Raw genomic sequence first — 22,718 nt, forward strand, 5'->3', positions numbered from 1 at the left:
CTATAATATTTATACTTATTAAAATTCTTTATAATCTATGTAATCCCTTTGATAATAAAGGATTTTAAGAAGTATCCTTATTTTCTAAGGAAAACTGTTTCTAAATAATCCACTAAAGGATATTGTGGGGAAAGGAGAAATACTTAACATCTTTAAAAGATAATACAAGTTAACCTTTAAGTTCTCTATCATTTAGAATTTAGACAGGTAAGCTTTCAGTCATTTACTCTAGTGTGGTTTATACTCTGTCCCTTATATACTATATATTGCTATTAAAAATGACCAGTCAACCTCCTATTAAAACAAGAATTCTTTTAAACAAATAAATAGAAAAATTACCCCAGCATGAGAGAATCACAGATCTCATGAACTGAAAATTTAATGAAAGTTTTTAAAACATTATAATTACTGTTTTATTCTTAGATTACAGAAACAAACTGACAGTATACTTGTTATTATAAACCCATTTGTTGATTTGTTGTTAGTGATAATACGAAGCTATATCTGAGAGAGAAAAGTCCAAAAGAAACTTTGCTTTTTTGTTTTCCATCATTTCTCTGCTTCATACTGTGTCAAAGAATTTACCTCCTTAGGATATCTGCTGTAACCTTACAACGGAAATATGTAACCACTGATGCTTGTGCAACTCATGTTAGTGACGCACAGCTGTTTCAGACCACTCTGTACATTCATTGTGTGGGACAAATGAGTGAGAAACAAAGATTTACTCAACAACCTTCCTTTTATAAAAAGAAAGTCAAAATGATTAACGTCTTACGTACAATTGCTGTAGAGAAGAAAAAGTACTAAAAATCAGTCTGTTAAGAAAATACAGAAAACCACCTTATCTGATAACATTGATGATTTGCCCCCATGTATTTTCCGTGCTGTGTTTTAAAAAATCAAGCGGCCAGTTAATAATAAAATTTGAATACCCCTCTCAAATACCAGCATTGTCAAATCCTCAAGAAGGATCTACGGTACAGATTTTGCTGCTTGAATTGAGAATCAAGTGCGTAAGATATAAGGACTTAGAAGTCAAGCCTTTCAGCCTAAATAAGTAGGTGTGCTGGTAGGTAGAAACATTTCTTTACTCAAATTACTCACTGTTCCACTCCCAGTAAAATCTAAACAGTTTCACACATTCTGAAGCAAACATTTTATGATTACTTGGAATCCCCAGAGTTCTCCATATAACATGGGCATGTTTGGTTTCAAAAAAATTTTAGGACAGATGACCTGCAAAGAACTGAGCAATGCCTTTCTGAATTGCCTTAGTTTAAGAAACTGTGTTAGAAAAGGACTAGCAGAATTGATACAGCTAGAAAACTTACCCCCCTAAATAACTGAAGAAACCAGTTGTTAATGCTGTTTTGATATATCTCACAAATCTCATCCACAAGTATGCCCATTGTAAGCTCATTGTTTTTTTACCTATTTAGCTCTTTTAGACTGGAGTGCATCATTATTTTAGATAGTTTCTGTTAGTGACATAAACTGTGAGTTGTGACATCACACACCCCCAAGTTTGGTTCTGAGTTCTCCTTCCTAATAGCTTCGGGGCTTTGAATAAATTCCTTATCATCCCAGTCTAAGCATCCTCTGCTGCAACATGGGGCCAGTACTCATCACATAGAGTTGATGAGCAGGTAAATTAGCTCATAGTTAAAATAGTACTTATACATAGGAAATGTCATTTAAGTGCTTTACATGTATTAATTCACTTAGTCATCACAGTAATCCTATGAAGTAGGTACGATTTTTATCCCCCATTTTACCATTGGGGAGACTGAGGCCCAGGGCATTAGGAAGCTTTCCCAGGCTCACACAGGAGGAGAGTTAGGATTCAAACCCCATCACTTTGGCTCCAGAGCTTGTGTCTGTAACCACTACATTACACTGCCTCTCAGTGTAGCCAAGTAGTTAGAAGAGACACTGTATGCAAGTCATGGACGGCAATACTGAGCTCATCCTAAATTCTCAGTAAATACTAAGACCAGTTAGGATTGATGCAGATGACTTTGATGTATTTCTCAGAAAAGGGAAGACTTGCTGCAAGAATGAGGGTTCCCTGAAAAGCAAGTTTTATGAAAATGACTGTTTCAAATAAACAAACTTTTCATCCAAAACTTACAGTGTACCACATCATAGGTAATATATTGGCTCACTATCTGAATGTCTTTGGAGAGAAGTAATTTGAAGGCTCATTTATACTTTCTCCCATCCCTTATATTTCCATGATGAATTTCTCTCTGAAACCTTGAAATGATCTTTCTGTTTTTGCTAGATATGACTACAGTGGAGATGTTAAAAATCATATTTTCACAAACAGTGGAGATGTTAAAAATCATATTTTCACAAGGGTAACATAAGAACAAATCTAAGACCATTTATATGCAACTGAAAATGAACTGTAGTCACTGTCTCCAAAGGAGAAATAAAATGAAGAGAAATGTAGAATACATGTCATTCCCTGTTGCATGGTTAGCATGTTGTTTAGAGAGGCAGAGGGGGTGCAGATGAGGAGGAGCATGGCATTGAAGTTAGAAAAGCAAGATTTAACACCTGGTCCTATGCTTCGTTTCATGTCCAATGAAGCACAGTTAACAGATAATAAAGGACTATGACAAGTGCTGTAAGGGAAGTAGGGTTCAACTGTAACAAAAACTCCTACTACGGAGATTTAAACAAGAAAGTGGCTCTTCTTTTTCGTGGCCAAATAATATTCCATTGTATAATTAGTTCTTATTTTTAAGAGAGATTAAGAGAATTTTTGATCTAGGAGTTACTGCCGAAATCATGTTAGGTTTGCCATTTTATTTGCAGAAAGTAGCACAGAAAGGTTAAGGGACTTGCCTAAAGTTACACAGCTAATTTGTGGTAAAATTGGGTGGCCAGGTTCAGTATGTCCTTGAACCACACCACCTGCTTTTTCTTATTTTGAAGTGTAGTTGATGTACAATATTATATAAGTTACAGGTGTACAATATACTGAGTCACAATTTTTTTAACTTGAAGTATAGTTGATTTACAATATTGTGTTAGTTTCAGGTGTACAGCAAAGTGATCTGGTTATAAATATATGTGTGTGTATATCTATATACTTTTAGAAATTCTTTTCCTTTACAAGATATTGAATATAGTTCCCTGTTCTATACATACATCCTTGTTATTATTTATCTATTTTATATATGGTAGGTGCATCTGTTAATCCCATACTCCCAATTTATCCCTCCTCACCCTTCCCCTTTGGTAACCATAAGTTTGTTTTCTAATCTGTGAGTCTGTTTCTGCTTTGTAAATAAGTTCATTTGTACTGTTTTTTAGATTCCACATAAAAGTGAAACCATAAATTTGTCTTTGACTTCACTTAGTATGATAATCTCTAGGTGACAACATGGGTGGACCTTGAAGGCATTACGCTAAATGAAATACGTCAGACAGAGAAAAATACTGTATGATCTCACTTATATATGGAATCTACAACAAAAACGAAACAAACTCAGATACAGAGAACAGATTAGATTGATGGTTGCCAGAGGCAGGCGGCTGGGTGGAGGGTGTGTGGGGTCAAAAGGTTAGAGGCCTAGAATTACCAGGTAAGTCAGTCCTGGGGATGCAACAACAGCACGGTAGCTATCCTTAGTACTGTATTATATACCTGAAAGCTGTGAAAGACAGTAAGGCTTAAAAGCTCTCATCAGAAGGAAAAAAAATTCGTAACTCTACAGTGATGGATGTTAACCTTATTGTGGTAAATTTTGCAATATATACATGTATCATATCGTCATGTTGTACAACTAAAACTAATATAATGGTCTCTGTCAATTATATCTCAGCTTAGAAAAAAAACAAGTGGCTCTTAATGAAATGCCTGAAGGTGAGCAGTCCAGGGCTGAGTAGCTGGCTCCACTTGTCCTCAGTACCCCACACTCTCTTCTTCCCTGTCTTCCCCACTCCTTACAGTTGCAAGATGACTGCTGAACCTCCAGGCATTGTGTCTGTTTTGGGCAGGGAGAAGGGAAACAGTTAAGGACACTCTCCTCCCTGAGGCTTTATTGGAAAAGGAAAGCTATCCACAAGATGCCAGCTTTGTGCCAGATGGCCACCTGTAGCTTTAAGGGAGTCTGGGGATTCAGTGCCTTTTCAGCCTCTATAAGAGAGGAAAGCACAGAAAAAAGGGGTTTGCGCTAGACTTTGGATGAGCCAAGCTGTAGTACTGGGTTGGCCAAAAAGTTCATTTGGTTAATGAATCCATTCAATAAAGTTCTTGGTGAAAATGAAAAATGTGTCTTTTATTTTTACTTAAAACCGAACGAACTTTTTGACCAACCCAATATACACCTTGAAGTATGATCAGCAACGTGCCAGGGGGCATACAGGAAGAGAGGGAGCCAGCTGTCCTGGAAACTCCAGAAGGGCTTCAGGGAAACAATTGAATAAGAGTTAATCAAGTGGTTAAAGGGAGAGCACAAAGAATTGCTTTGTTCCTTTACATTTTAAGAGTCCTTGTTGGGACATTTAATATCAGATATATTTATTCAGGCATTCCTTTTGTACTTGATTCTAACCCACTTTCTTTCCAAAAGTGAGTTGAATATACCAAACCATGGTTGCTAAATTTTTATTTCTGAGATAGTGGTTATATTCCAAGGTTGTGAAACAGTATCTAGCAACATAATACAGAAATGTCCGCCAAGATGTCATGTGTGTATCTAAATGCTAATTTTTTAATTGATTTGATAAATTTTGCATTGAAACAAAGCTGCATAGTGTTCTAACAATTGATTAGTATAATTATAATCATCATCTTTGCCACAAAAGCCTTCTGTCAAGATAATGTCAGATAACCTGAGTACAAGTTTAAGAGTTTCATTCTTAAAATGTTACTAATCCAGTTTTCTGGCCTATTTGTCCAGATTAAGAACTGGTGGTAATTTTTTTTAAAACACACAAAAAAACCTGGTGGTATAAAGCAGAATTGAGCTATCTGAAGTAAGAAGTAGATAAAGATGCGCTCTTGTTTCATGCCAGTATATCTTACCTTTCTAGCTACGTTGTAAACTATTCTATTCAAGGGCAGAGACAGTATGATGAATTTTTTTAAACATTCCCCATATTCTACAACTTACTATCAAATAATACTTGATTGTCTAAAACGGTAACTTTTGAAATGAAGAAATTACTGGTGAGGTTTTAAAGCTTTTTTACTCCCTAGAATGACAAATGGCCTCTCTACTTGGGCCACTTAACTTGGCTGTAGCAGCCTTTTCCTCCTCCAGGAAACTATCACAATCAGAATCACGCTGTAACTATAAGCAGGTGAGCCTAGTCCTGATCTAGTCCTTTATTATATGTGTACAGTCCCTGTCTGTAACAATTAATTTTAAAAAACATTTAATTTTTCTAATATCATTTGATAGCCTGTTATTGACACTGTGCAAGGCCTTGTGGTTTCAGAGACTGATAAACATGGTTACTGCTGTCACCACATTTAGTAAAATGTAAAACACGTGCACAAAGTGTTGTGATTGCTGTGACAGGAGTTTACATGTAACAGCAGAGACCTAAAGGAAGAAGAGGTCACGTGTGGTCCTGGGAGTCAAGGGCATAGTGTGTTATAAATAAGGATGTCATTCCAACTTTAGGTACCACAAATGTAACTTCAAAAAGCAGTTGACACTTGAGTTGAATCTTAGCAACTTAGTGTCCAAGAATCTAATAGAGAACTGGAGTACCTTGCCAAGCAGAAGCAGCAACGTGAGAAGGTTGCAGAGGCAAGAAAGAACCAGCTTTCAAAGAAACAGCTTTTAGTAGTTTTATTGATTTTTGCTATTGTTTTCTTCATTTCTATTTCATTTATTTCTGCTCTGATCTTTATGATTTCTTTCCTCGTACTGACTGGGTTTTCTTTGTTGTTCTTTATCTAGTTGCTTTAGGTGTCGTGTTAGATTGTTTGAGATTTTTCTTGCTTCTTGAGGTGAGATTGTATTGCTATAAACTTCCTTCTTAGAACTGCTTTTGCTGTGTCCCAGAGGGTTTGGGTCATTGTGTTTTTGTTGTCATTTGTTTCTATGTATTTTTTTATTTCTTCTTTGATTTCTTCAGTGATCTCTTGGTTATTTAGTAGCGCACCATTTAGCCTCCATGTATTCGTGGTTTTTTACAGTTTTTTTTTTCCTGTAATTGCTTTCCAGTCTCATAGCATTGTGGTCAGAAAAGATGCTGGATACGATTGCCATTTTTAAAATTTTCCGAGGCTTGATTTGTGACCCAAGATGTGATCTAGCCTAGAGAATGTTCCATTTGCACTTGAGAAGAAAGTGTAATCTGCTGTTTTCTAATGGAATGTCCTATAAATATCAATTAAATCTGGTCTATTGTGTTATTTAAATCTTGTGTTTCCTTATTAACTTTCTGTTTGGATGATCTGTCCATTGGTGTAAGTGAGGTGTTAAAGTCCCCCACTATTATTGTGTTACTGTCGATTTCCTCTTTTATAGCTGTTAGCATTTGCCGTACGTATTGAGGTGCTCCTATGTTGGGTGCATATATATTTATAATTGTTATATCTTCTTCTTGGATCGATCCCTTGATCATTATGTAGTATCCTTCCTTGTCTCTTGTAACATTATTTTAAAGTCTATTTTATCTGATATGAGTATTGCTACTCCAGCTTTCTTTCACTTTCCATTTGCATGGAATATCTTTTTCCATCCCCTCACTTTCAGTCTGTATGTGTCCCTAGGTCTGAAGTGGGTCTCTTGTAGACAGCATGTATATGGGTCTTGTTTTTGTATCCATTCAGCAAGCCTGTGCCTTTGGTTGGAGCATTTAATCCATTCACATTTAAAATAATTATTGATATATATGTTGCTATTACCATTTTCTTAATTGTTTTGGGTTTGTTTTTGTAGGTCCTTCTCTTGTCTTGTGTTTCCCACTTAGAGAAGTTCCTTTAGCCTTTGCTGTAGAGCTGATTTGGTGGTGCTGAATTCTCTTTGCTTTTGCTTGTCTGTAAAGCTTTTGATTTCTCCATCGGATCTGAATGAGATCCTGGCAGGGTAGAGTAATCTTGGTTGTAGGTTCTTCCCTTTCATCACTTTAAGTGTATCATGCCACTCCCTTCTGGCTTGTAGAGTTTCTGCTGAGAAATCAACTGTTAACCTTATGGGAGTTCCCTTGTATGTTATTTGTCGTTTTCCCCTTGTTGCTTTTAATAATTTTCCTTTGTCTTTAATTTTCGTCAATTTGATTACTCTGTGTCTCGGTGTGTTTCTCCTTGGGTTTATCCTGACTGGGACTCTGTGCTTTCTGGACTTGGGTGGCTATTTCCTTTCCTATGTTAGGGAAGTTTTCAACTATAATCTCTTCAGCTATTTTCTCTGGTCCTTTCTCTCTTTCTTCTCCTTCTGCGACCCCTATAATGTGAATGTTGGTGCATTTAATGTTGTCCCAGAGGTCTCTTAGGCTGTCTTCATTTCTTTTCACTCTTTTTTCTTTATTCTGTTCCATGGCAGTGAATTCCACCATTCCATCTTCCAGGTCACTTATCTGTTCTTCTGCCTCAGTTATTCTGCTATTGATTCCTTCTAGTGTATTTTTCATTTCAGTTATTGTATTGCTCATCTCTGTTTGTTTGTTCTTTAATTCTTCTAGGTCTTTGTTAAACATTTCTTGCATCTTCTCAGTCTTTGCCTCCATTCTTTTTCTGAGGTCCTGGATCATATTCACTACTATTATTCTGAATTCTTTTTCTGGAAGGTTGCCTATCTATCTCCACTTCTTTTAGTTGCTTTTCTGGGGTTTTATCTTGTTCCTTCATCTGGTACATAGTCCTCTGCCTTTTCATTTTGTCTGTCTTCCTGTTAATGTGGTTTTCATTCTACAGGCTGCAGAATTGTAGTTCTTGCTTCTGCTCTCTGCCCTCCAGTGGATGAGGCTAGCTTGCATTAGAATTTTCATATGAAAATCTTGAACTAAGAAAGTAGTGGTAGCAACGACAGGTGGAAAATGTTAGGAACATTATGGTCTAAAGATTTGGTGACTGATAACATGTGAAGTAAACAAGAAGAACTGCATAGTGTCTCCACAGTTCCTGGAAGGTGGTTCTTACCATGATAGTGAATACTCCAGAAAAAGAAACAAGTTTGTAGGAAAAGATCATGGATTCACTTTAGGAATCGTAGAGTTTGCGGTATTTCTGGGACTTAAGTAGATAAGTCTCAGTGGCATGTATAAGTGTTTATATATATATGGGTTTAAAGATCAGGGTAGATGTTCAAAAGTTCAAAATGAGTATAAAGGTTGGAACTTAAATTGTAACATGGATGAGATCAGGCAAAAAAGCGAAGAGTGCCAAAGACCGGAACCATGGAGAATCCAGCATTTAAACAAAGCAGAGAGCAAGTAAAGGGGAGGAGGGTGGAGTGGAAGTAGTGGGTGCAGGAAGGAGAGGCAGGCTAGACAGACAGAACTTGGAGATAATATTCTAAAGCATTTTCAGGACAGCATGGATTAGACTATAAATTGCCTTCTGTGTCCATTTTTTACTCTTTTAGAAGGGGAACCCCAGGTTTTAACTGGGTGCATACATTGCAGCCTAGCTAGTCCTTGTATCTCAGTTTGCCTTGCAGTGGATATGACTTTGTTTCTAAGTTTGGGCTGATGGGATGTGCACAAATGATGTGTGCCACTTCTAGATCATCACCTAAAATGTGAAGCCACTTACTGGGGACTTTCACCCCCACATCCAGCAGGCTGGAAGCACATGTGGAGGTGAGCACACGTAGCAGTAGGCTGTTTTATGAGAGAGCAATAAATTAACTTAGTTTAATACATTGTGTTTTAGCCTCTTCGTTATAGCAGTTTAGCCAAACTATAACAAATTGGATCAAAAGTTGTTATTTGTAAATGAATGAACAGGAGTGGGGAAAACTTGGGTGTGGATCTCCCGATTCTGTCACTTGGGAGAGTTGCACAGGGTTTTGATATTGGAACAATAGAAATAAAACTGATCATAGTTGTCTGCTAGGTGCCACAGTGAGCAGTGTTTACCCAGAAGTAATTTAAGCACTGTTTATATATTTTAACTGTAAAAGTCTATCAATATCCAGGACCAGATCGCTTTACTGGTGAGTTCTACCAAACATTTAATGAAGAATTAATACCAGTCCTTCTCAAAGTCTTCCCCAAAACATCAGTACAGATGGGACCGCTTCCAAACTCATTTTACAAGGCCAGCATTAGCCCTATACCAAAACCAGACAAGGATGCCACAAGAAAATTGCAGACCAATATCCCTGATGAACATAGATGCAGAAGTCCTCAACAATATGTTAGCAAATCAAATTCAGCAATACATTAAAAGGATCATACTCCATGATCAGCTGGGATTTATTCTGGGGACACAGGATGATTCAGCATCTGCAGAGCCATCCACGTGAACACCACAGTAACAACACGAAGGATAAAAACCATATGGTCATCTCAGTAGATGCAGAAAATTTAACGTTCAGAATAAAAACACTCAACGAAGTGGCTGGAGAGGGAACATGCCTCAGCATAATGAAGGCCATATTATGGCCACAAGCTATACATCATAATCCACAGTGAAAAACTGAAAGTTTTCCCCTAACATAATGAACAAGATGAGGTCGCCCACTCTCATCACTTATATTTAACATAGTACTGGAAGTCCCTAGCCAGAGCAGTTAGGCAAGAAAAGAAATAAAAAGCATCCAAGTAGGAAGGGAAGAAGTAAAATGTTCTCTGTTTGCAGGTGACAGGATACTCCATATAGAAAACCCTCAAGACTCCACTAAAAAACTGTTAGGGGCTTCCCTGGTAGCGCAGTGGTTGAGAGTCCACCTGCCAATGCAGGGGACACGGTTTCGTGCCCAGGTCTGGGAAGATTGCACATGCCACAGAGCGGCTAGGCCTGTGAGCCATGGCTGCTGAGCCTGTGCGTCCGGAGCCTGTGCTCCACAACGGGAGAGGCCACAACAGAGAGGCCCGCATACAGCAAAAAAAAAAAACTGTTAGAACTGTTCAACTAATTCAGTAAACTTGCAGGATACAAAATCAATATACAAAAATCAGTTGTGTTTCTATACACTAATAACAAATTAGAAGAGATTTTTTTTAATTCTACGTAAAATTGCGTCAAAAAGAATAAAATACCTAGAAAGAAATTTAACCAAGGAGGCAAAAGACTCTTACGCTGACAACTGTACAACATTGATGAAATATATTAAAGAAGACACTAATAAATGGAAAGAGATTCTGTGCTCATGGATTGGCAGCATTAATATTGTTAAAATGTCCATACTGCCCAAAGCAAGCTTTAATGCAGTTTCCATCAAAATTCCAATGGCATTTTTCACAGAACTAGATTAAACAATGCTAAAATTTTTATGGAACCACAGCAGATCCTGAATAGCCAGAGGAATCCTGAGAAAAGAGAACAAAGCTAGCAGCATCACATTTCCTGATTCCGAATGATATTACAAATATGTAGGAATCAAAACAGTATAGTATTGATGTGAAAACAGGTACATAGATCAATGGAACAGAATAGAGAATCCAGAAATAAACTCATACACACACAAACACACACAGTCAATTAATTTACCACAAAGCAGCCAAGAATATATAATAGGGAAATACTGTTGAGAAAAGTGGACAGGCACATGCAAAAGAATGAAACTGGACCACTATCTTACACCATACACAAAAATCGACTCAAAATGAATTAAAGACTTTAAAATAAGACCTGAAACCATGGAACTCCTAGAGAAAAACATAGATAGTAAGCTCTTCGACATTCGTCTTGGTGATGAGTTTTTGAATTTGACACTAAAGGCAAAGGAAACCATCAACAAAATGAAAAGGCCACCTATAGAATGGGAGAAAAATATTTGCAAACCATGTATCTGATAAGGGGATAATACCCAAAATATATAATGAATTCATATAACTCAATAGAAAAAAAAGTAGGGAAAAAAATCTGATTTTAAAATGGGCAGAGGATCTGAATAGACATTTGTTTATACAAAGAAGATATACAGATGGCCAACAGATACATAAAAAGGTTCCTCAACGTCACTAATCATCAGGCAAATACAAATCAAAACCACAATGAATTGTCACCTCTTACCTATGAGAATGGCTGCTATCAAAGATATAAGAAATAATAAGTGTTGGCAAGGATGTGGAATAAAGGGAACCCTTGTGCACTATTGGAGGGGATATAAATTGCTGCAGTCTCTGTGGAAGACAGTATGGAGGTTCCTTAAGAAATTAAAAATAGGACTGCCATGTGATCCAGCAATTTTACTTCTGGGGGTTTATCTGAAGGAAACAAAAATCCTAACTCAAGAAGTTATCTACACCTTGTGTTCACTGCAGCATTATTTACTGTAGCCAAGACAGGAAAATAACCTAAGTGTCTATCCACAGATGCATGGATAAATAAAATGGGGTGGGTGTGTGGGTGCGTATATACACACACACATATGCACACATAATGCAGTGGATTATTATTTAGCTATTAAAAAAAGAAGAAAATCCTGCCATTTGCAACAACATGGATGACCTTGAGGGCATTATGCTAAGTGAGATAAATCAGAGAAAGACAAGTACTGTATTATCTCACTTATATGAAGAGTCTCAAAATTCACAGGTAACAGAAAACAGATGAGGGGGGGCGAGGAATGGGTAAAGGTGGTTAAAAGGTAGGAACTTCCATTTATAAGATAAGTAAGTCCTGGGGATATAATATACAGTATGGTGACTATAGGAGGAAAAAATCAATCAATAAACAACAGTTTTTACAGAACCGAATATAAAAGTTAATCTTGACAAAATAGAAAAGCTGGCACTTTAAGAGGTAGAGGCAGTAATGGGAAGGTAGAGAAAGTATCTTATAAAGTAGAGGAATTTGATGGAACAAGAAACAGGTTTTAAATACAAAAATATTTACAAAGCAACAGAAACTGCTATTTGAAGTATAAGACATTGGGAGGATGTGGGGAAGGGATGTGCTCCCTGCTAGAGCAGCATCCATGCAGCAGGGAGTCAGAAGGTAATCTCTGAAGTTAATAACTCAAATAGTGGCATGAGTATAGTACTTAGAGCCACGGAAATAATCACTAGAACTAATAACTACTGAAAATGGTTTCCTCAGGAAAGGGGTGAGGCCAGATATACTTAAGTTCTCCAATAACTGCATCAAGTATCAAAAAATCATTTTCTTTTACAAAATTGGTTTATCTTTTTTAGAAGAACTGGTTTGAGTTCATTAACTTTATTCCTAACATTTTATTCTTTTTGATGCTATTATCGATGGAATTCTTTTTACCGGGAGTTTTTTGGTGTGTATTCTGAGTTCTGTGATTAGTTTGTATTACAATTAGAAAAAAAAGATGATTTGTATAAAATTTTTCATACTTTTATCAGATTTTTGGGGTTGCAAATAGCAGAAGTTGACTCTAACAAGTAGAAAAGGAATTTTTTGAAGATGGTGGATTAGTCATAGAATCAATAGGAAAGCTGGAGGACCAGGCTCAGAAGAGGCCAGAGCTATGGTAGCTGTAAGACTCTAGATAGCAGGAACTTCTCAACTGTCTCTTCTGGGTGATAACACAGAAATAAATGAGCTCTGACTTCTTGTTGTCTTTCTTTTGTTCTCTCTAATCAAGATTCAAAATCCAGAAGTGAGCGTCCTGCTTTGATGCCTGGCAAGGAAAGTACATGGCACCTTAAGTTACAGTTCTAGGAGTCCACACAATGGGGACAAATGATTCCCCAGAATGAAATTAGGGTGCTGTTATCAAAAGAAGGGAAGTCTGGCAGCTAAAAAGCAACGGATATTCACTATGATATTTAACTTTTTGTTAATGCAGAATTACAGTTTACAATGTTAGTCATAAAAACAGTTATCAATATTGATATCAATATTGAATAAGAAAAAATTTGTTTTGCTAAAAATAGAATTACCATATGATCCAGCAGTCCCACTCCTGGGCATATATCCAGACAAAACTATAATTCAAAAAGATACATGCATCCCTATGCTCATAGCAGCACTGTTCACAATAGCCAGGGCATGGAAACAGCCTAAATGTCCATCAACAGATGAATGGATAAAGAAGATGTGGTACCTATATACAATGGAATACTACTCGGCCATAAAAAAGAACGAAATAATGCCATTTGCAGCAACATGGATGAACCTAGAGATTTTCTGACTTACTTAACTTTGTATGATAGAGAAGGACAAATACCATATGATTTATATGTGGAATCTAAAATATGATACAAATGAACCTATCTATGAAACAGAATCAGGGACACAGAGAATAGACTGGTGGTTGCCCCAGGGCAGGGGGTGGGGGGCAGTGGGAGAGGGTAGGAGTGGGAATGTGGGATTAGCAGATGTAAACTACTATGTATAGAATGGGTAAACAACAAGGTCCTACTGTATAGCACAGGGAACTGTATTCAATATCCTGTGATAAACCATAATGGGAAAGAATACGAAAAAGAATATATACTGTATATGTATATAGCTGAGTCACTTTTGCTGTACAGCAGTAATTAACACAACATTGTAATTCAATAAAAAATAAATATAAAAATTTGTTTTGGATACAATGGTCCCAATTATTGTCACTTAACCTGTGTTGGAGTACTCACCACACTGAAGTTCTCACTCACAGATTTCTCTCTCACTTACTGTAAGTTCCATATGTTCCATAATGCAGTTAAATTCAATTAGAAAAGAGAAAACAGACTTTTATAGTCATATTGAGGAGGACTTTGTGATAATTTAACACTTGCTAGAATGTCTGTCATCTCCTTCCTGGTTTACCTAATCAACTTGTACTTACTCAAGGCTCAGCTCAAGCATTACCTCATCCAGAAGGACTTTCTTTCACTCTCCTAACCACATCCCATTATGGTTCACAGACCACTCATCACTGCATAACACTGTTGTTCTCATCCCACTGCGTCATACTGGTTGACTTGTCTGTCTCTCACACTAGCCAAACTGGCAGGCTCTATCTTGTTTTGTGTCTGTGCATCAAACATTCAGTAAATATTTGTTGAATGAGTGAACGGATTTGCCAGCAGAAAGGGGGTAAGGCATTCCATATTCCAACAAGTGTAAAGTCATGGCACCCGGTACATTGAGGAATGGTGACATTCCAGAGGATTAGAGTATTGAAAGGTTAATGGGAAAAGAGACTGGTGAATTTGACTCGAGTTTGTCTCTACAGGACCATGCATGCCAAGTTTAGACAATTCCATAGGCCTCAGGAACAGAAGAATGAGTGAGACTTGGCAATGGGAGGAGGACAGGACACAAGAGGTTATTTGGTGAATACATACAGGTTGGGCTGGAGCTAGCAGAGAACCTTTCCATGGTGGAGTGTTGCTATCTGTGGAAGTTAGCGAGGTTCAGACTTGGTTTGGGAGCAAATTCACCCACCATGCACTAGGTACTTTTTTAGATACTGGGGACACAATAGTGGATAATATGAACAAGATTTCTACTCCCATTGAGTTTTTACTCTAATAAGGGAAGACAGATAAAAACAATAGACACAAAGGTATGCGTACACATTCTCGAAACTAGAGTGCCATGTTGCAAGTAAAATGTTCCATGACAGCACCCTCTGCATGAAGCATTGAGAGCAAGCTGGAGAGAATTTCCCTAGATGATAGCAGGGACCCTCCTTTCCTAGCCCACATCCCAGCCATTTACTGCTAAGTTAAAATTAAGTATAATGACCAATATTGTACATGTTCTTAAGGAATTTGTCTAAAATAAAAGGTTTGTAAGTTCTAGATTTTACAAATGTGTTTTACTTATGCAGTCTCCAAAAAGTGTTGCAAAGAAGAAAAAAAGATAATTTTGTCGCAGTAATACTTTCTTCTTTAGCAAAAGTGATTTCCTTCCCAACCCTCCCTGTTTTATACTACATAGGGATCTTCTTTTTTAAAGCTTAATTGAGTAAATATATGATAGTATAAATAAAAGCCAGTCATTGCCTATGTTATTGGCAGTTTCTAGTTTACATTTCTAGTGCCTGAAAAATAATCTGGTGTTTTTACAGCTTAGTCTCTAACCATCGGGGCTTCTCCTTCACTAGAATGGACTCCGGTAGTAAAGGAGTTTTGCCTCTGCCAAGCGCCCTGGCTTTCACTCTCTTCTCCTGGTTGTGGGCCTCGTTTAATGATAACGGCTCTTTCCTCTTTTCCAGGGTGCTGATAAGACTGTGAAAGGTCCAGATGGACTGACTGCCTTTGAAGCCACTGACAACCAGGCAATCAAAGCCCTTCTTCAGTGATGGACGGATGGGCTAACAGCTCTGGAAGAATGACTCTCCTGTGGCCTCACACTGCTGCCTGTCTGTCTGTCACTATCTGCCAGCTTCTTCAGCTAAAATACTTCTAGAGGGGTGAGGGGAGAGAGAAATTCATAACAAATCGGACTACCAGAAAAAAACAATGTTTGGGAGGAGAGGAGAAAAACAAGATCAGGCTTTTACTAGGATTCCTGATCAGGTCAGCCTCTTTTCCATTTCCAGTAAAAAAAAAAACACAGCTTATACCCATGGGAGAGTAAAGACAAAATATACCATTAACGTTTGACCTTTTCAGCTCCCTGGCTAATTTATTAATTAGATTGCATTGAGGGTCTGACTATACCAAGGCCAACTATACATTTGGTAGCCCCATCTGTGCGAGCAGTAGTGGCTGCTGTGACGTAACTTAGGGTGCTGAGATAAGCAATTAGCTCTAGCCTTCTGCCTTAAGATTCACTCTAGTGGGGATCTCCCGGCATAGTTAAGAGCGCTGCCTGTGGTTGGTGACCAAATCTTCCCTCGGTGACTTCCAGCTTTATGTGAAAGCTCATTTAAGGCGAGGAGGGGCACACTCCTAAACTGCTGGGCGGCTGAACTTTGGATTTCCTCTCCCCCTTCACATGGATTTCATGTATCTTTAGATAAAACTGACTAGTTTTATTTATAAAATCTCAAAATTTTGGAAGTCTAAAGGAGAAATCATTCCAGTATGCATATTTTTTTTCCTCTAGATTCAGACATTTATAGAACATTGAAAACACTTTCAAACTCCTGCTGGTAGTAAAAGGGGATTTAAAAATAGAATCATAGCCATAAGCCTGTTAGTATCATAAAGAGAGAACAGTTGTCTTAGTACCTATGGATTTTCTTCATTTGCTATTTGAATGGATTGGCCTCAGTTGTGTTTGGAGAATCAAGGAACATTCTTTGGAATGCCTCTCTCAGACCCATCCTGGATGCTGATTACTTATTGCACCAAAGCTATCACTGGGGTGAGATTTACTGTTTGGACAAATTTAACCCCATCCCTTAAAAATATGCGTGTTACCAAGTTTCCCTGAGGTGTTGATAGGCTTCTGCTGAATGTATGCCAACCCACCTGCATAATATATATTTTTTCCTTTCTATATTATGCATTGCATAAAATGTGAGAACTTCAAATTGTATTCTGTGTTCTTAAAATACAGTGCCCTAAAATGGTGTTCTTGGGACCTGCAGAAAATATTTAGACACATTTTCTAATGTTTATTTCATGAGCAGTACAGCTAATTAAAACATATACCCTTAAATTTGCTGTCCTGCATATAAAATATTAAGATTCCTTTGACTTGCCATCCATATAAGCTTACTAAAAATATAAGGGTTTTTCCTTAGCCATGTCATGCAATAATTGAATGTACCTCAAATTTTTAAAACGGGGGAGGGTGGGTGAGGGACTTGTATTCAGATTGTGGATAACAAAGAATTAATGATGATTTTTTAAGGCAATGTAGCATTCTACAGCAGGGTTAAACTAGTACCAAGAACAGTCAGCCTGGCCAACAAGTCTTATTGGCCACTTGCTGATTGGTTGGTTGGTGTGTGGGTTTGTGTGTGTGTATTTTTCCCCATGAACCCTTTTTTTATCCTGTGGCTTTTTCACTTAAAACTAGCCTAACCCTGTAATCTTCCTGCATCCAAGAAAACAATCACAAAATGCTGGTTTAAATACTTTGATACATTTGGCTAAGTCTGCTGTCTTAATGCAGCCTATTTATTAGAGTTGGATTAAAAGTCGGTAATCAGTACTTCATAACATCACTGAACTGAAACACAGAGCTCTCCTCACTGAAGATGGAGGGCACTCTATCAGACTGTAACTGTCAGCGGAGTGACAAGCTGTTTTGATATCTTTGTTTCCACTTCTTGGCATACTGCTGTTTAAAAGGCTTGGATTTTACTCTCGATGCAGTCTTACCTTTACTCTCTAAGTGTTTTTTGTAGTTGGCTGCTGCAGAGAGTGCATGGTCCTGTCATTCCTAAACCTGGTCTGCTTCCACAGTCACCTGGTCTGGAGGCCATGTGATTCTGTGTACACTTCATCCTCGTGTTCCTTGTAATGCAGTAGAGGCTACTCTGCCTTCCCTCTTCTTTCTCAGCCATTTTGTAAACCCCATAATTATGAAGCAGTTGCTTGAGAAAATAACAGATAAACAGAATAGACTGACCAAGATGGTTTAGTTTCTTTTTTTTAACTAGGTTATTTATAATGTATTTCTGAACCACTTGGCAGAGAAATTCACAACACTTAATGTTCATATTTTGACTAAAGGAAGCTAAAACCTTGTCTGCTTTTTGGTACTACATGCATTAGTAAAAGATTAAGTAAGTTTTGTTCTCCACTGAAGTAATATTTAACATCTCAGAAAAAATCTTGCATGTTCTGTAGTTTTGTATTAAGTCAGTCATATCGTATGCACCGTATCAAGTGAAGACAGGTGGTTTACCTGTCTCCATTAGTATGCTGACAGATTCCCCCTTGCAGCCTCAGACTGGTATCTGTAGACTTACAGTTGAGCTACGGCACGAGAATCGATGCAGTAGTTCACAGCTCACCTTCTAAACCCAGTGGGGCATGAAGGCGAGGTAGGTGGGTGCGGTGAGTGGAAGCTGCCAGCAAGTACGTCCTTGATTCATTGATTTCTTTCCCCCAAATAATGGATTTCAAATCTATATGTACCTATTTGATTTTTTTTTTCCTAAATCTTCAACTGAGCTGCTGTTTTCTTCCATGCAATACTGTATACTCGATTGTGTATAGAAGCAGCTGGTGAGAGTGCCCTCCTGCACAAGTAACTGCAGTGTTTTGCATGCAAAATTTTAAAAAATTTAAATTGTCCTGATTCTATTTTGTAAATGGAGAAACAATCATATCTTTCTAAGCAGTAATGGAGGAAGACTAGTGCTTTGTGCGTTTTGATATATTTGAGTTCATTTTTTCCACAATGTAATGCGTTTGACACAATTGGGTTTCTCATATTATCCTAGTTCATGTACATCAGAATGCTAAATAATATTGTGTTGAAGTTTTGTGTTGCAAGAACAAATGGAATAAACTTGAATTGTGCTACAGCCAGCGTGTCAGCGTTTCCCTCACTCCGTTACTACCGCCTTCCTCCTCCAGTCTTCTCTACAACTGTATCGGTGCCTTCCTCCTCAAGTCTTCTCTACAACTGTATCGGTGCTTTGACTCAAACTTTTAATTAATCTGAATTTTTCCCCTCTATCCCACTTATGGAAAAAAATAAGTGGAAAGAAAATAGGACATAGGAAAGATTCAATAGAAATAAACTATATTACTTTTCTCATCTAGTGGTTTTGCTCTTCTCACAGTTGCCTGATACAAATTGTTTGCCTGTAATAAATGTTGAGTAGTTAGGAGCAAGCTGTAGCTAGGAAATGCTAGAGTGTCAGGATCTTAACAGGTGTTAAAGAAAACAGGGTCACAGTAAACCTCTTTAACCCTTTCATATGCTCATTTAAGCTATCGCAGAACTTTCACGTAGCACAGTATATCAGACTGTTAGATTTTTTTTTCCTCTTCCTGTTAAGACCAGTGATTCTCAAAATATGGTCTCTAGACGAGCAACCATGACCAGGGAACTTGATAGAAATGCCCAGCAATCCGTGTTGTAATAAAACCTCCAGGTGATTCTGATGCACACAAATTTGTACGAGACAAGAGAAAAAAATAGTCAAAAAGCTTCTAAATAGGATGTCATCAAGGGTGGCTTTCTAGAGAGTAAAATGGAAGCTGTAACACATGAGACAGCAAAACTCTGGACACCCAAGAAAATCTTAAGATGAACTTCAAAGCTATGTTCTGGGCAAAAGAAGTCGGGTTAAGATATAACAGTGGCTCCAAAAATGTAACACTGGTAAGAATGACCCTTCATTATTAGGGATTTTTCCCTGAACGATGTCCCATCAATTGCCATAGACAGTATTTCCACAGTCCCCAGCTATGGTGTTACAGTCCCCATAGCTGAATTGCTGAGGCTTGAGCCTTGCCCAAGTCCTTTGATTTCCAAAGTGGAGTGAGGGAAGCATGCAAGGACGTTGGGGAGATAATGTCATGAACCTCCTTATTTCATGCTGAGCACATTGTGGGTCACTGGCAGGGCTCTAATCACTTAGCTGTGCCCCTGTCGGCTTCTGCCTAGCTAGTCCTACAGCAGGAGAGCCCTTTGGGAGACCAGTTGCTGCTTTCAATTCTGCTTCCCTGGGCTGGCATTAGTGCCTTGAACATGGATTCTCCACGGCAGTGGGTGCAGCACTGGCTCAGAAACAGCCACCTTTGCGGCTGCGAACCATTTCCTGTTTTAAATTTACCATCTTCCCCAGACACTAACGGGATAATCACACATCAGCCATAGGATATCTTTCTTCAAGGATTTTACTTCATTGAAATATAATTACTGATTGAAAATAGAATTTATCAGCTTTAATGGCACCTGATACATGGCAGACATTCACTGTATTTGTTCTGAACTAATGTCAAACCATTACACAGTCAAATGCGAGGTAAGCTTTGTTTTAGTAAATCCTGGCTAAAGGATTACTGGCTTTTGGGACCATGGGGCTACACCTAAGTGTCACCGTACTCAAATATTGGCCAAGCAGCCTCAAAAGTACTACTGAAATTTCAAACCCAAATCAGTGAAGTAGAGACAAATATCACAGTCACAAAGATTCACTGAGGAAACGCTGACCATGAGGTCAAATGCAGGTCACTGAGCTACTTGTGGCATATACTAAAGCACAGCTGTAAATAGAGTAGCAACACAAAGGACTGTCTGGTCACCCCAGCAACTTCTATGCATTCAGCAGCTGCAGCAGCAAGGGTATCCTTATTCACACCATGTGGACAGAATGATGGGTCACATGTCTGGCAACAGCATCTTATCACACAAAGGAAAATAATGCATAGACAATTCCTAGCAACTGGATGCTGATATTATTACTAGATAATTTTTTTTTTTTTTTAAAGAAACTGTTTTACTAAAGTTTTACTAACAAATCTGAGAATGTATCTGTATATCCTTCTCCGGATATCTAGTAATGTCCCATGTGTTTATGCATATCCCCTGTGGCAGGCTACCAAGTCTAGCTATGTGCCACTGCTGGTGATTTGCTAGTCTAATTTCAGTAGGCTTGAAAGTACTCAGATCTAAGTTAATTTATATTAATTTTACTACTAAAATGTTTTAAATAGTTATTGTATTACAGCTAGTTGCGCTGAGAACTTTTTACCACATTACATTATTCAATTTTTACAATAATCATATGTTAAAAAAAAGACTAAGGTTAAAAAACTTGCAGTAAACAGCTCATGAATGGTACAATTTAGTTCTGTCCGATTTTAGAGCCCACATTCCTTCAAATTAAATGAAGAGTAAAAGCTGTTCTCACCCATATATCCAAAACCAATGCTCATACCTACTCCCTTGCAGAAAGCTCAGAGAGGCTCTGCAGCCCTGGTGCCTTTTTTTTTTTTTTTTCCTCTTAGCAATAGATCTCCAGAACTTATTTTGCATAACTGAAACTTGGTAAGCTTTAACCAACACCTCCCCATGTTCCCCTCCCCCAGCCTTTGGTAATCCCCATTCTGTCTCTGCTTCTATGAGTTTGACTATTCTAGATTCCACACATAACTTTTTCTGGCTTATTTCAGTTAGCATAATGCCCTCAAGGTCCATCTATGTTGTTGCAAATGGCAAAATTCTCTTCTTTTTCCAAGGCTAAATAATATTACACCTTATGTACATACCACATTTTCTTTATCCATTTGTATATCAACGGACATTTGTTTCCATGCCTTGGTGATCATGAATAATGCTGCAAGGAACGTGGGAGTGCGTTCAACTATCAACTATCTCTTTGAAATCTAGATTTCACTTCTGTTGGCTATATACCCGGAAAAGGGATCACTGGATCAAATGGTAATTCTATTTTTAATCTTTTGAGGAACCTCCATATTGTTTTCCATAGTAGCTGCACCAATTTACATTCCCACAAAGTACAAGTGTTCCCTTTTCTCCACATCCTTGCCAACATTTGTCCTTTGTGAGTTTTTGTTTTGATAACAGCCATCCTAACAGGCGTGAGGTGGTATCTCATGCTTTTGATTTGCATTTCCCTGATGATTAGTGACATTGAGCTCCTTTTCATACATCTGTTGGCCATTTGTATGTCTTATTTGGAGAAACATCTATTCAGGTCCTTTGCCCATCTTTTAATCGAGTTATTTGGGGACTTTTTTGGCTATTGAATTATAGGTGTTCCTTATATATTTGAATATTAACTCCTTGTCAGATGTATGGTCTGCAAATATTTTCTCCTATTGCGTAGGCTGCCTTTTCATTTTGATGGTTTCTTTTGCTGTGCAGAAGCTTTTTAGTTTTATGTAGTCCCACTTGTCTTGTTTTGCTTTTGTTGCCTGTGCTTTTGATGCCATATCAAAGAAATCATTGTACAGTTCAATGTCAGAAGCTTTTTCCCTACGTTTTCTCAGTCTTATTGTTTCAGGGTTTGTGTTTAAGTCTTTGATCCATTTTGAGTTGATTTTTGTATACGGTGTGAGATAATCCAATTTTATTCTTTTACATGTGGATATCCAGTTTTCCCCACACCATTTATTGAAGAGACTGTCTTTTCCCCATTGAGTCTTCTTGGCTCCCTTGTCCAATATTAGTTGACCATACATATATGCCAGGGTTTATTTCTGGTCTCTGTTATTCTTTTTCATAGTCTGTCTGTTTTGATGCTAGTACTATACTGTTTTTGATTACAGTAGTTTTGTAATACATTTTAAAATGAGGGAGCATTTCAGCTTTGTTCTTGTTGCTCAGAATTGCTTTGGCTATTCGGGGTCTTTTATGGTTCCAAATGAATTTTTAAGGTTGTTTTTCTATTCCTGTAAAAATGTCATTGGGATTTTGATAAGGATTACACTGAATCTATAGATCACTTTGGTAAATACTGACGTTTTAACAATATTAATTCTTCCTATCCATGAACACGGGACATCGTTCCAGCTGTCTTTATTTCTTTAGTCAGTGTTTTGTAGGTTTTAGTGTACAAGTCTATCACCATTTTGGTTAATTTTATTCCTAAGTATTATATTCTATTTTTTTACACTATTGTAAATGGAATGTTCTTAATTTCCTTTTAGTTTGTTTGTTTGTGGCCACCCATGTGGTTTGTGGGATCCTAGTTCCCTGACTCAGGATTGAACCTGGGCCTTCAGCAGTGAGAGTGCAGATTCCTAACCACCAGACCGCCATGGAATTCCCCTTAATTTCC

At 37.8% G+C, this 22,718-nt stretch overlaps 2 protein-coding genes across 2 annotated transcripts in view; both read left to right on the top strand.

Annotated features, from left to right (window-relative positions):
- MTPN (myotrophin) overlaps positions 1-18,485 on the top strand; it is a 62,045-nt gene extending 43,560 nt beyond the window's left edge. The window contains exon 4 of the mRNA XM_032643038.1: positions 15,270-18,485. Within this exon, the coding sequence (XP_032498929.1) occupies positions 15,270-15,356 (87 nt within the window). The 3' untranslated portion in view covers positions 15,357-18,485. The remainder of the gene's footprint in view (positions 1-15,269) is intronic.
- LUZP6 (leucine zipper protein 6) lies at positions 15,517-18,012 on the top strand. The gene is made up of 2 exons (XM_032642556.1): positions 15,517-15,573; positions 17,803-18,012. The coding sequence occupies exons 1-2, from the start codon at positions 15,517-15,519 to the stop codon at positions 17,974-17,976; spliced, it is 231 nt and encodes a 76-aa protein (XP_032498447.1). The 3' UTR covers positions 17,977-18,012.
- Positions 18,486-22,718: the final 4,233 nt, after the last annotated feature.

Source organism: Phocoena sinus, chromosome 9 (assembly GCF_008692025.1).
Source record: "Phocoena sinus isolate mPhoSin1 chromosome 9, mPhoSin1.pri, whole genome shotgun sequence".
NCBI lineage: Eukaryota > Metazoa > Chordata > Mammalia > Artiodactyla > Phocoenidae > Phocoena > Phocoena sinus.